Raw genomic sequence first — 15,343 nt, forward strand, 5'->3', positions numbered from 1 at the left:
GCTAATTCATTGCATTCCTCTTTATATTTCTATATTGGGTGTATATCACTTTGTTTAGTAAGAACAAAAACAGTCCGGAATTGCCATTTTAGAAACTTCTTTGAAAATGAGAATTTTGGAATACAGATAAACCAGATGGAAGGGGGAGAAAATTGGCTTTGCAGAAAAGACTTCTCAAGCTGATATTTCATCTTTTTTTTCCCCCAAATGCTAATGAGATGATTTGTGATTCCGCCCAAATCTTTTTTGCAGTTTATTTTTAACAAGCTTTCCTTTATTAAAAATATCTGAGCAGAAGCACATATTTCAACTGCCTCCTTTTGTTCCATGGCTGAGTGTAATTTCTAAAAGTCACCTCAAAATTTCCTTGGGATAATGCATCATCATTCTTGCAAAATGTTTGGTGAGATAATTCCTTTCAAATGAATCAGTCTTTTTTAAGTAATTGCTAGATTTTCACAAGTTTTCTTACTCTGGAGCAGTCAGTCCTGATGCCTTATTATATAATTGGTAGCCTGTTTGATTTGAAAATGTTTTACAGAAATGACAATGTTTTTGTTGTATTGTGTTATGGTGGGGAGGGAAAGCTACTGATTACAGAAACTAAACAGGGTTCTGGACCCTTGGATTATTTCTTTGCTTCCTGTTGCATTGAGGTTTGACATTGTGCAAATCTTGTGAGCTGCCCATGCCTCAGCTGTGATTTGGGAAGCTGATGTTCGCTCTCTGAGAGCACAAACCCATTGAGAACCTCTGAAGCAAAGGTTTCATTTAGTTCSACACAAATTACATTGCACTGGAAACCTAAACCCTCCGCTGCTCTGCATGTGGTTCAAGAAATATCAAGAGTATCAGCTGTAATTGGGTCCTTTTTGATGTCCTTGCAAGTGACAAGCAATGAAACTGTTCATTCACTTTAAAAAYAACCATAGACCATGTGGGAAAAGCGTGACAAAGGAGAACCTGAAATTGCTGGTAACAGACAGAGCACAGGGATGCTCTGCACCAGGGGAGGAAAGGTGTGATGGGGGGAAATGGCTTTTGTGTCTTGAGCCAAGTGACATTGATCTGTGCAGCTGCTGTGCCATCCAAGATTCTGGGTAAAAGCCACAAAAATGCTCTGAGGCTGAAGCACCTCTCCTGTGAGGAAAGGCTGAGAGAGTTGAGGCTGCTCAGCCTGGTGAAGTGAGGGCTCCAGAGAGACCTTGGAGCACCTTCCAATAGCTAAAGGAACTACAGGACACATGGACAGGGATGTTTTAGAGGGGCATGTAGTGACAGGGCAAGGAGAATGGRTTTAAACTGAAAGAAGGTAGATTCAGTTARGAATKAGAAAGACMTTYTTCATTGTGAGGGTGCTGAGGACATGGCCCAGGYTGCCCAGAGAGGCAGTGRWTRMCCCATCCCTGGAAACAYTGRAGGTCAGGYTGGACAGGGCTCTAAGCAGCCACATTTAGTGGGAGACGTCCCTGCTTATTGCAGGGAGRTTGAAGTGGATAATCTGTAGAAATCCTTTCCAGCCCAAACCAAMGTGTGATAAGCAGGTTGGCTGCAGCTGCCTTTTCCACAACCTCCTGGGACCAGCCAAACTCAGAGAGCTCTGCTTCCTGAGCATCAAACTTAGCCCTAACAGACTTGTGACCTTTCCGCCCCAACAAAACCAGCCCTGCAGGCACCACTGACCATTCCTTAAAACAACTCCAAAGCCACCCCACCGCCCTTGCAGAAAGGTCAGTTCCTTTGTATTCTGAGCAGTTTTCATCTGTGTTTTCTCGTTAATGAAAAATTGAGGAATGTTTCTCTCCCTGACCCCCAACAGTTCCTGTGCTCACGCTGTGAGCTCCGTCAGTGAAGCCTCTCCACTGCAATGCTCAATTATTCAAAGGTCAGATGTGTCCCGTGTGGTTTGAGTGCAGACCCAGGTTAATGCTTSCAGCCCCGTGCTGCTGAGCCAGCTCCCAGCCTGCCCAGCTGAACTGAGCTGGCAAGCTGTATGGAAATCCACCTGGCTTTCTGTAAGCAGGGAAAGCAGCCCCTGAACTCTGAGAGCAAACCTCACCAGCCCTCCAGACCTTTCCCAGCTCTATTTGCAAACATCATGAAATGCCCTTGGCCTCTTTCTCCATGCGTTGAGAGGGGGCTGTGTACCACACTCACAAGGATGTGCACTAAGCCCTTTGAAGATGAGAAGTACTCTAGAAGTGCTAATTATTTGGAGCAAGCACCTCATTTACGTGCTGAGTTTCCTTTATCTCTCACAGGCTTAAAACTCTATTAGGGAACTAAAAGTGTAYGTTACTGTGATGCCCCTGGGAGCCTTGTCGGCAAAATGACTGTCAAATTCGGCTCCTCTGGATTCCATTTTGGGAAGACAAGAGGCAGATTAGATTTTAAGTACCTTTATTAGCATTTATGGAAGACAGACTTGGTGGGATAAAAGGGACCTGATTGGTTTTGGTACCAGTTACCCAGCAGCTGAGCTGAKCTGTGGCAGAAACACAATCCTTTAGATTGCATTTGTCTCAAGTGATAAACAGTGAGTAGTCATTTGTCAAATACAGCATATTCGTGACCCAGCAGCCCCCTTGCCACCACCTGGCACTGCTGGGGCGTCTCACCCAGCTTTTTGAGTGCTGTGCCCTTTTTTGCATAGCCCCACGCACGCAACTCGTTTCTAAAATTGCTCTTAGCACAGTCATAGGAAGTGAATGRCTTGTCATTCTAATGTCAAAACCCTAATTAAGTGTATTTAATATTTGGGTTGTGCCAGTTCATTGTGGCTGTTGCCCTGGATTTCTGTGGAATGCAGCACAGAGAAGAGGCACCTCCAGAGTGCACTGGAGGGGAAGGATGGGATGGATGGGATGGGATGGGAGGGGAGGGGGCTCAGCCCTCGCTGAGCTGTACCCAAAGCAGCAGAGGTGCTTTGTCACCGTGCTGCAGGTCTGGAGGGTGACACAGCCCTGACTCCGAGCATGCCTGAGGCCAGCTGGAGCACTCCCAAGAGTTACCCATTGCCATTTACACACTAAAATACTTCCCGTTAGAAATTCTCCCTCCCTTGTCTCATATTGCATCAGGAGTGGCTGGAAGGCATTAAAGTCTGCTGTGCTGTAGGGTCCCCGAAGTCAAGGACAATCTCAGCTGTCCCTCTTGGGCCTTTCCTTGTGGCTTTGCAAGGAGMTGACCAGTGCACCTGGTCACAGAGGGACTGCAGCCCCCGAGGTGGGGAGTTCTGCCCAAGCAGATATTCCCAAACTCCTTTGCTTCAGGCAGGAGAACCCAGCAGTCTTGTTAGAGAGGAGCTAACAGGGCTTTGTGGTTTGTTAGCAATTTTTAAATGTTAGTGGTAGTAGTAATAGCAGTAGCAATGATAATTGTAATACTACTAATAACAAAATTCTGCCTAAAAGGAAATTAATTTGATTTTTCATGAACCAAAAAATGTCAGTTCAGGCTGSAAAAACCCCCTTAGATTTTGCTCTTTGCCCTGTTAGGATCAAAAATAAGACTTTTCATCCTAGCAGAAAAAAAAACCTACCCATTCAAGCACTGTTATTTTTTTAAACTAAGAGAAATTTCCAAAACATAGTGGAAACTTTTGACAGAATAAAAATAGAAAATAGGTAACACTTTTTTCCTGGACATTTCAGAAGAAGGGAAGTAGCTAAATCATTCTCGGTGCAGGAGACTGAATCACTATTTAAATGGAAGCAGCAGARTGATCCAGCAGGCAGGAGCTGTCCTGCAGTGACCCAGGGGCTGAGGACGTGCCCTCGGCTGGGGCTGGGGAGCAGCAGCTCCTCCCTGGGGCTTGGTACCCACCAGCTGCTSAGCACTAGACAGTCGTCTTTTCTCTTCTGGAGGGTCAGCCTCTTTCTGTAGGCTTTTATTTCTGCTTTCCCTTTTAAAGCAGGCTGCTGTTCTTCCTTCCCTGTTCAGCCAGGGGAAGCCATCCCTCCCCGGGCCCGATGCTTTTCACAGCGCTGAGGCTAATTGACAGTAGTTTTAACACAGATCTTAATTGTAACTACAAATGCTTTGGGAATGAAAAGAGCAGCCAGACCTTACAGCCTTTAAAACTCTCCTCAGGTTAAAAAAAAATAAAAGCCTTTAGAAAAACCTCTCRATATGTAAAACAGCACAAAGGAATGAAGCGGGGATGTGAAGGACAGGCRGTCCCCGGAACGCAGCAGCCTCCGCAGTCTGTCAGAGTGGGACCACCGACACATCTCCGTGCCTTCAGCAGACTAACCCGCCTCGTGTGCTGCTGGCCTCTCTGGCTCTCCCAGCAGCATGYAGGAACACTACAGATGGCATATGGAGCCTTTGAATCATAGCAGGGAGGCAGACTAATTCGATTCCTGCTTCTCAGAGCATCCCACATGCTCTTAGTCGGTGGCAGAGCCTGACTGTGCCACGAGTGGGTGAAGCTTGTCCTTCTCTCCTCACCCCTGGCTGCAGTCCCCAAAGGCAGCTKGGTGATGCTGCTGCCCTGCAGCTCAGGCAGACCCTCACCCTGTACAGATGTGGGGTCCCTGGCCAGGCTGAGCWGTGCTGGGGACAGGATCCCAGCCCTGGCACGGAGCCACCCTGCCATGGTCCCAGGCTTTGGCTGACCCGGGTCCGAGCACAGGCAGAGGAAGCACACATATGTCCACAGCTCCTAAAGCAGATGTACCCTTTATGTCTCCATCTGTGAATGGCAGGAGTGTGTCAGAATGAGCTGTGGGCATCCACAGAAAGCACGAATGGGCTTAACACTGACAAACTGCGGCAGACAAGGCCAACTGCTGTTTTAACACCTTAATACCTTTTTCTCTGCTCAGCTAGGGCACATTAAGGCTTCAATGCAGCATGTAGCTAGTCAGACATCAGCTGTTAGCTTTAAATAAGTGTGAGATAACGTGTTAAAACCACATTGACCTCATGGCCTCTCAACACACCCTGAATATCCTTGGGGATACTGGACTGCCTTTACAAAGGTAGCTTTTGCCAGCCAATACCATGGGTGATGTGCTGCTCTGACGCTGTTTTCTGGTACCTGGAAAGCTCAGACTGCACTGAGAAGTGTTAAAAACATGCTCAGAGACAGCAGCCATTGCAGCACAGTCTCTTCTGGTGCCCCTGTGTACCTGCATTCAGCACTTGGCTGCTGATGGAAATGGGGCAGTGTCCCTCTGCTTCAGTCTGCACGTAGCTGGGGTGCTGCCTGGCTTTCTGTCACACAAAGTGGCTGCAGTCCAGACCCACTTCTTGAAAAGTGACCCTGGAGCAAAGGAGGTGTTCAGTTCTGTCAGCAAGAGCAACCCAAAGCACATGCAGACAGGAGCACAGCCCGTGTCTCTTGCTGTCTCCAGTGCACAGCTTTGAAGTTGGGAGTGTCATTTGTAGGTCTGTCAGCAAAGGAATCTCATCCCAGCTTTTGGATTGCAAAGGTGGAACATCTTATCAGTTTTCATTCTCCACGTAGAAAGATATTTCCATCTGCTGGCTTTTTTTTCTCCCTCCCCATAAGGGTCTGGAGGTTTGCAGCTCCCTGGGGTCAGCTTTGAGCAGAGTGGGCAGCGCCTCTGTGCTGCCTGTCCTCTCTAAATCCATCCCTCCCACACCAGCAGGCAAAGMCAGAACAAGCCTCAGAGGAATCCATGACATTTCTTGCCCGGCTCRAATGCAGTGGAGATGATGTTTGAAACGCCATTAGTCATGAGTGATTAGCAAAGCTTAGTTGTTGAGRTTCTTAAACCCCCCTCCAGTTCTGTACGAGGAAGGGCATGTTTGTGGTTGTGTTCCTTTTAATCGAGCTCTATTTGTGTGGGTTCTGCTTATCTGCAGCCATAACAGGGAGGGAAATTCTCTACAGTGCTGCAGYTATTAATGATCCTTTAGGGTGCTTAGAGCTCTCCATATGCTCTCCATTTCAAATACTATCTCTCTAAATAAATAAGCAAAGAGAGAACTGTTTTTTAACCTCCCTAGTGCAACTAATATTCAGGGAAGTGGTGAGCAACCAGGCTTGGGTGGTGAGCAGCCAGGCTGGTCCACTCTCAGTGCCCTGGTTTCCCAAGACCCTGTGTGTGAGCCCATGTTTGTGCCCTCTGCAGAAACCAATTGCTGTCACATTCACTTAGGGATGAGGGTGTTTTTTTGGTGTTTCAATACACTGAATACTTTTGATAGGGATGGGAAAAAGGCAGGAAGACTGAAAAGCATCAGAAGATTAGTATTTGTAACCCATTTAATATTAAAATGCAGTTTGAAGTTATTTAAAAAATAAATACAGAGAAAAGACAGGGAAATCTGTCCTGTATGATACATGGTAACAATCAGGGCTTTAAAAAGTTTCTGTGCTTCAGCATCAGCTTCATCCCCCCCACAGGAACATCCTGCATCTACTCATTTGGGCATGAAGGAGRTACAGACCTTATTGCATGCTGCATCAGCACTTAGGAAGACTTCCACCAYGCCTGCTTTGGCAATTAAAATATTACTTTGGAAGAATTAAAATTCTCCAAGTCCARGAAAACACTCCAGAAACTAACTGCTCTTACAGCTGTAGCAGCTTTTCCCTCCCTCTATGGGGTGTTCCAAGGCTGGCAGTCCATGTGCAGAAGTGCCAGGCAGGAAGGCACCTGCCTCCACCTAAGCTTCACTTCACATGGAGCCATTGCTAAATCTCTGCAGGGGCCCTGATCCATTAAGCTTGCTCTAATAAGGATTAATTTGTAAGTACYTCATTAGTTCAACAGGAAGTACAGTGAATGGTCAAAGTGCTTAGTCTTCCAGCCAGCTGTGGGCTTGACCACATTTAAAACTGATATTTTGTGTTAATCTCACACTGACTGCCGACATCTAGCCCAAGAAGCAGCAGCTACGAGACAAATATATGTTTTGGGGAAATTCCTCAGTGAACAAGTTCCAACATCTGATCCTGTTACCTCACTCTACCCATATGCCCCCACCAGTCTCTCCAATATGTAGGTGATGAAYRCACTCATCTGCAAAGCCACTGAACATCCAGGAAACCAAGGGCATTTTCAGTTTTTACGCTCAAGCCACATTCAGCAAGATTTTTGCAGTAAGGGGCCACAAGTCAAYTGAGGTTTTCTCCTCAAGGAAAGGRCCACTCRAGGGGAATGGCAGTGTCCCAGTACACGACTGTCTAAAGGCTGAGAGGGCTGTCAGAGGRGGCACCCAGGGCCATGATTTCCAAGTGACTTCTCTACATGCACAGGCATGGTTTTATCGGATTATTCCRAGTAGTGCACTTGTGCTCATACCTTGTAGCTGCACATGCCAGTGTGAGCTGTGGAGAGAYATTCCTGGGTGGCTGGAGCAGAACCTGGGGCTGTGTGTGCAAATGGGTGCCCTRCAGAGGGAGGCAGCTGTGGGGAGGGCCAGTCCTCTTCCACAAGGCTGTCACTGCACAGTGCTCCAGGATGGTTGGAGCCCAGCAGCACTGAGCCCATGTGCTCAGAGCAGCTCTATGAGAAGCCTTTGCCATTTCTGCTTATTAAACTTAAAACCCAAACCAATAGCTAGGAGGAGGAGCAAACCAGACATTAATGAGAGTCAGGTATGTCACCATCAGATTTACATAAAGGCATATTCAATTCTTTTATGGCACAGATTTTATTATTTCCCATTAAATTTTATTCAAACTTCCASTTAATCAGGCTTTATTTTTTCATGAGAAAGGATGCATAGTTTCTAGTGGGGTAAAAAAGATCTGATTTAAAATGTGCACAGTGTTTAGGTGCTGGTAAGTTAAGGTTTCCCTAAGAATCATTTATCTTTCTGAAATTCTTAATTACGAGTGAAAGGCCTTCTTTAAAAGCATCAACAACATGAATAGAGTGTTTAAAATTGTRTAGGTATGTATACTCTCATAATAATCTTTAAATGAAAAGGGCTCTTTTTGTAGTATTACATTCCTCTCTGATGCAAATGCTGACACCTGCTTGGGTGCTTGGCTGGATCAGGGCTAGGGAATCAACATAGCATGACTTGAATCTTCCTAGCACAGAAATACAGATACAGTTAAATATGTTGAAATCTATTCTGGAATGTTCCTTTTAATCAGAAAACGAAGTAATTTGTTTTTACATGGCTGCCCAGCCATGGAATCCAGCAAGGATATGTAGATTGAAGGGAAGGGCATTGGTTCCCCAGCACACCGGTGAATGACAGATGCAGCAGATGCAGCTSTGCYTGCAGGTGACACAGCCCCAGAGCACTTACAGGGCCAAGGTCTCTTRGACAKGAGGACATGTATGCATTCTCCTCAGATTATCCAGGCTATTTACTCCTCAGGGATTCACAGATCTGTGTCACCACTCTTCAGTGACCACAGAAAGGGTCTGTCTGAGTCCTGTCCCCCCACTGTTTACCACCTACTGTCCCTTATTATCATGGGGTTTCAAAGGAGCATACAAGCAGTAGCACCCAAATGCAGCTGAAATTCAGTGACTGATTACTGCTCATAGGTTCYTTGTAAAGATCCTGAACTAATCAGTAAGGCAAAAGAACTCACGGAAAGAATGGAAAAGAGAAAATTAAAACGTAACAAACATGGAATGTTTMTTATGTTGGGTTGAAAACCCAAGACAAATGGGTGGTTACAGACCACTACTAGAGAATTAGAAYTACATTGTTTTGGTTGCCATCTCACTGTCCCGTTTGGGTAGTGTTTATTCATCCATTTTAACTTAATACAAATATCTGCTGCTGTCATGAGCCCCTTGCACAGATTTGATTATCATTTTTCTTTTTAATAATTTTTGTTAATATCGTGTAGTCCTTAACTTCAGTGACTGCAAAATAGGCTGCAAAGAATGTTTCTGCTCACTCTTGTAATTTATCATCTGATTCATTAGACTCTAGATTGTGATTCTGTTGTGTCTGAGCTGTAACTAACTTAGGTTTGTTTTCCCTTTTCAGAGAGCAGATATAGCTGTTGCCCCCCTCACCATAACATTGGTGCGAGAAGAAGTCATAGACTTTTCCAAACCCTTTATGAGCCTGGGCATCTCCATCATGATCAAGAAGCCTCAGAAATCTAAACCGGGCGTATTCTCTTTCCTGGATCCTTTGGCTTATGAAATTTGGATGTGTATAGTCTTTGCTTACATTGGCGTCAGCGTAGTTCTTTTCCTAGTCAGCAGATTCAGCCCTTATGAATGGCACTTGGAAGACAACACTGAAGAACCACGTGACCCTCAGAATCCTCCTGACCCTCCAAATGAGTTTGGAATATTTAACAGCCTTTGGTTTTCCCTGGGTGCCTTTATGCAGCAAGGATGCGATATTTCTCCAAGGTTTGTTCCATATCACTCCATCACCTTTTTGCATTTTATGGTCATTTTCTGATGCCATGGTGCATATATGTTACTTTCTCAAATTTCTTTTTAATTCCAAATTTTTTTATTTTGACATTCCATTCAATATTCAGCATCCTCATCAAGCCACCATGCTTGCTAACATTCGCCTCCAGAGTAAGTAGCATTGCTTATARTGCCATTTATGCATTTCTGCCAAACTTATATTCACCATGTTGAGGCTGTAAAATGCATAGGGTTTTCTGTTTTCAGCAATGCTTGGAGGGCTACCGTGTTTTTGCTGCATATCTCATTTTACGGTCATCTCCTTGGTGCATATAACACATTCTGCTTTGCAAAATAAGATTTATTTTTAAGTCACATGCAACAGCACTTTAAAGCATCTCCACTCCCATCAAGGCTCCTGCTAGCCTTTTTACTTTCTTTTGAGCCTAATTTCTCCAGTTTTRTTCTTCTTGAACCATCCTTTCATCCTTTTGCTTGCCACCATTTYGTACATGTTCACGTCTCCAGATGCACTGTGCCACTGTGCTCTGTGTGTGTTGTTATTTCAGTCCAGTCTGCTCTGTTGTCCCTCTGTTYAGAGTCAATATGGGCTAATAAGCATTGCCAGTTTCCATAAAGATTTTTCTAATTTATGAAGGCAGTCTTTCTGGATAAGGCTGTAGTAAAGTATGAATGATGTTAGTACCAATTTAACAGAGAGCACTGCTCTTAACTATTGTGGAAATATATTTCTTTTTACAGAAGCATTTTAAAAACCAAATGAAAATAGTGAAGTTCCCTCTAATCGAACAATGCATACCATATTTTTTTTTATTTGAATAACATATATCATGCTTCTACATTCACTGGTATAATACTTTGAAAATATAAATTTTCGCTGGTAAAATACTTTGATGTGCTTGTGAYAAGAAGTAAAATTACCTAGTTTTTTAGTAATGGAGCACTAATTTTATTTTGTATGACAATAATTTAATAACCAGTTTACAGATATTTTAATTATTGAAAATACCTGCTAATGCAAACAGGATGCAGTTTTCCATTTTACAAGGTTGCTATTTAGAGGAAGAGATTTTTTTCCTAAGCGCTGACATTCAAAAAGCACCTTGCTGATCTCCATGTTGCCTTTTTTAATACCTGAATCATTGAAAAGGTACCAGGTTTTCTCGCTCCATGCAGCATTAGGGGTCTTGAGTTGCCTTACTGAAGCAAGTGACTTCATAGAAGTTTCTTGGGAAGGATCATGATCTTACCCATTATGGTGCAATCATCATCCTATAAATTGGTGTGCGTTTCCCCCATTCCTGGTGTCTGGGTGTTCTGCCTCCCTGTGTGCTGACAGCTGTTGGCCTCCTCCCCCTGTTTCCTCTCCCTGTTTCTGCTTCGTGCCTCGATCCTGCATTGAAACTTTGCCCCACTGCTTGCTGTTAAAGGGGATGAGAAGTGATAACATTTAAATTGCTGTTGACCATGTGTGTGCCCAATATAAAGGACCGGGAAATAAGCACTGGGACATCACATGGAAAGCTGCAGGCATCGCACTGTTTCCGCTAGGTCTGRTTATTGACAGTTAAATAGAAGTGCATAGGATTTTTGGGAAGCTCTCATGTGACTCTTTGGCATGGTCAGCCATTTACCTTATATAACAAGTGGAACACGCTCCATTTTTTTTCAATACTACCACGATAAGTGCCTTGGAAATACCCACAAAAAAAAAATAAAGAGACAGCAGTATATCTATTTATTTTATCTGTCCATCAGAATCTATTAGCTCAGTCTTAGGATATGGCCCTCATTTGAAGATATTGTCCAGGTATTTTGTTATCTTCCATGATAACATTCCAGGCAGTTACGTGCATTGTTACAGGAAAAAAAAAAAAAAAAAAAAAAAAGAGAAATTTAATACCTTGGTTACAATTCCAGAAACATTGTTCCTTTGACTGATATGTTGATTTAAGTTGATTAAAATGTCAAATTTCTTTTCCATAGAAGAGACTATTCCCAAGTATTCCATTCTTAATCCRTATCTTTGTAAGGTTACGCCATTCACAGTACATTGACTATATGAATGTTTCATACTATTTTATTGCCATTAAAAGGGGCTTCATTCTTCCATTGTGAGTTTTGTCTGAATAAATTTCTTATATGAGAGCGTACAGCACTCGTAGAGAGATGCCGACAAGCAGTCTGGAGAGATCACTTTTGTACTTGCTGATAAAGGCTCTTTCAGCTGCCTTTGTGTGGAACAGCTGTGACATCTAATGACTAGTTAGATCTATCCTCGGTGAGTATGCTGTGTGGATATTCCAGAGGATATATCCCTATACTCTCCTCTCTGTATTTAATAGGAGTCATCTAAACAGAATCAGAGAGCAGCCAAGGGCTGGGGGTTACTGCATCCCTTGATGAAATCAACATTTATTTCAGCAGTTTTGTTCTGCTATCAAAGGCTGCTGTGTTTTCTGCATAGTGAGCTAAAGCATTGAAAATTCACTTTTGATGGATCAAAAGTAGATTATTAAACTTGCTTTTATGTAAGATGTGTACAGCAAATGGAATCAGGARAAAACAGTCAAATTTGTAACACTGTTCTGAGCAAAAGTATCTTTGAAATCTCTCTGAGAGCATGTATTTTCACTTTGCTCTTTATTCATGTAGAACAAAGAGGCTAGATTAATTAATTGCTGATGGAAAAAGACAGGGGGGTTATTAAAAACTATCCCAAGAGGTTGGTCATTTAGAGAGTATATTTCTAGGTCCCTATTTTCACAGCAGAAGACTCAAGAGACTCCTATTAAAGACCATGGGAATGACTTTGTGGGACTTTCACAGCAGCAATGAGAGGGTGACCTGACATTCCTGAAACTCCCACTGCCGTTCCTATGCTGGAGCATCTCAAGCCAGYGCTTCAGATGCTGTTCCTGCTGTTGTGTCTCCGAGGCCAAGGGCTGGCTGGGTGTGCAAACAGAGGGCTGGAACCGCAGCTTGGGGGTACCAGCTGAGCTGTGCTCAGGATATCGGGGGCTCTGCCCTAGGAGAGCTGTTCAGGGTTATTTGTCAGCATAACAACCCTCTTCTATCAATCCAAGCAGCTCAGTTAAAAAATTAATAGTGAAAGAAGCTTATTATGTATCTGTAATATAGGAAATCAAATATGTTTTATGGCCAYGAGCAGAAACAAAATCCAAGATATTTGGATAAATGAGGTTTTGTTTKAATGTATTATGTGTCTTATTCTCCTGGAAACTGAATGTGAATTTGAATGTTTATTTTGTTTTTTCTCTCRTTACTAATTTGCTCTCATTTGACTCCATGCTTCCTTTTAAATTTCCTCTCAAGGTATGCACTCTTCCTGTTTACTTGCTTTTGAAAACACTGTCTGACTTTGTTTTGACGATTGAGTTATAATTCTGTTACTCCCRGTCTGTGTTTCTCCTCTCAGTTGTTAGCACTCTAATTCACTTTAAAGTAATGTCATACAATGTATTTATTGAAGTGATTTGGAAAACTACATTAAGCTAAAGCATTAATTGTTTTTAATTACATCATTGCACATGTGGACATATGGCTTAYATCAGAAAAAGTGGTGCTGGTATTAAAAGCTGGGATTGAGTTTTCTATAATTATTATGTGAGTAATAGAAAAACATTTCTGTGGTTCACAGTATGAAGCAAACAGGCRCTCTCTGATTACCAGTCTGGTGTACCTGTACTAACCCTTTTTCTCCTGCATCCCTCCACACCAGCCCCTGCAGTGGGTATAAGGAGTCTTYGTTTCAGCAGATGGACGGGGGAAAATGGGGTCCTTTGGGCAAGGAGGCTGTCAGGCCATGCTTGTCCATGTTATTGTTCTTCARCTTTCTGTCTGTCTGTCTTTCCTTCAGTGTCAGCTTTGTGTTTTATTTGGTTTTTCTTTTGCCCCATCCTGTGACACCAGTGACAGCTCTGTCAGYCCTGACTGCTCCATAGCAGCCGCTGTCCAATCCTCCTTTCTGTGCTCACTGGAAGACTCTGGAAGAAACAACTCTAGTGACATCCAGTTTTCTTTGAAGTAACCTCAGCTCTTCTGAGAACAGCCCTGGTCTCCATCAAGCAAGACCTCTCTCTTGCATGTAGGACCCTCAAGGCCTTTTTCTTCAAGGGATTCCCCCCTGTGCCCACCTTCCCCTGCCTCTCAGCTGCTCTTTGTCCTGTGTCTGTCTCACTTGCTTCGTGCAGGGTGCCAGATCTCTGGGATGAGATATTTTTACCTTTCTCAGTGTGTAGGATGCTGTCTGAACATGCAGCCTGGCACAAACCTTTTATTGTCGCAGCAATGGGAGCTTGAGGTTTCACTGGTTTGGAAAATGCTTGTCTTGTGCASATCTCCATCCTAGCAACCCATCTGTCCTGCTAACAGAAGGGGCAGCTACCAATGCAAGTAAGACATTTCCTATGGGAAACTATAGGGATAATGAACACACAATTTTATTCCCAGTACATCCACTGAATTTATCAGGACACCCTGGCAAGTCTTGTTTTCATCTTCCTATTTCAAGACCTACCTTAAAKCAGGAGGGCCATGGGAACCTGGAAACTCCAGATAAAGCTTGTCCTGCTGTGGGCAAGTGGATGCTTCATCACTCCAGAGGGGAGTTCAGCTCCAGGTCYTCTCTGAGGATGGAAAGTGTGCAATGAAGAAAGGACCAAAAGGAAGATGAATTTCACCTGACGTAGCCATCTGAAAGCAATAGACTGTGTTTTTAAGTGAGGCATCTTGGCTCCCTCCAAAGTCATGAGACAGATGGACACCTTTAGATTTATCCCACACTACAGCAAGTGAGATAAATCTCTTTCTGAGGGTGTCAGTCTCTTCTCTTTTTCTCAGCTGGCTCCRAAGGAAGCCTTATGTGACAAGTTCAGCAAGTACTGATTGATAGTTGGATAAAATTGTGTCAGCCCACGTAAGAGGATATCCAAGCTTTASCAAATAGCTAAAGCCAAGACCCTCCCTGTTAAGGAAGCTGGCTAGAAAGGRCTTCAGCCATCTGTGAAATCCCAACACTCACATGATACCTACAAAGAATGTAGAGTGAGGTAGAGAGATTCCTTGACTTAATGCATTATTCTGTATTTATATTGCTGCAAATTCCTTTTGCAGCCACTCTGTAGCCTTGTGTTAGTGAGCACAGCAGCTGCACAGATCAAGCTGAAGCTTGGAAGCTTTTTATTCCTCTTGGGAGGCSCTCAAGAATGGCAGAGAGGTCTCCTCCACTCGAGGGTGATCTGGTGGATGTGTGCTTATTCTGAGGAACCAGCCTGCATCTGCCCTCCCAGTGGGAGCTGCTGCTTCAGCTCCTTGGGCAGAGGAGATTGGARAACAGTAGAGTTTCACCTTTCTCCACATTYYTKTCAACTGTTCTGGATTGATCTCTCTGTTTTTATTGTGTTGGTGATTTTTTTTCTTTGTTATGTTCTTTAATGTTGGATGAATACATTTCTTTTCTTTCTTTTTTTTTTTTTCTTTATAATTTCATGGCATTTTTTTAGTGGCTCAGGCAATCTCAGGCTCTGGCCAAGACTGGGCAGTTTACCTTCAAACCCCCCCATGTGGGTGGGGTGGGGGCACGTCACGAGGTCATTTTGCTTTTTGCCTATCTCCATCTGTTGGTAGGACAACTTGTACCCACTGTCTGGGGATGGCACTGAGGGGCTTGAAGGAATCAAATAAACAGGTAAGAGTTTTCTTGCTTTCTGTTTCTTCTCTCCACACAAACTGAGCACTACAGCACCCAAGTTCTGCAGATGTGTCTGGGATTGATTCTTCCTCCTCTGGTATCAGTAGAGTTAAGGGAAAACATGAAATAGCTTTGTCTCAGCACTTGAAATTATTCTCGGTCAACATGCAGTGTTTGAAGAACAAGCAAGGTACATGGCAATGAAATCCCCCCACAGCTGAGTGATGTGTCACTGCCATCCTTCAACCCAAATCAAATACTTTGAGTCTGATGTTCAGTTGCTGTA

At 43.7% G+C, this 15,343-nt stretch overlaps 1 protein-coding gene across 4 annotated transcripts in view; it reads left to right on the forward strand.

Moving 5' to 3' along the window:
- Positions 1-15,343, forward strand: part of GRIA3 (glutamate ionotropic receptor AMPA type subunit 3) — a 141,075-nt gene that overhangs the window by 89,957 nt on the left and 35,775 nt on the right. For all 4 annotated transcript variants that reach the window (XM_057365651.1, XM_057365650.1, XM_057365652.1 and 1 more), the window contains one exon: positions 8,941-9,317. In XM_057365651.1, the coding sequence (XP_057221634.1) occupies positions 8,941-9,317 (377 nt within the window). The remainder of the gene's footprint in view (positions 1-8,940; positions 9,318-15,343) is intronic.

Source organism: Malurus melanocephalus, unplaced genomic scaffold (assembly GCF_030028575.1).
Source record: "Malurus melanocephalus ecotype Western Australia unplaced genomic scaffold, MMel_1.1 scaffold_56, whole genome shotgun sequence".
Taxonomy (NCBI): Eukaryota; Metazoa; Chordata; class Aves; order Passeriformes; family Maluridae; genus Malurus; species Malurus melanocephalus.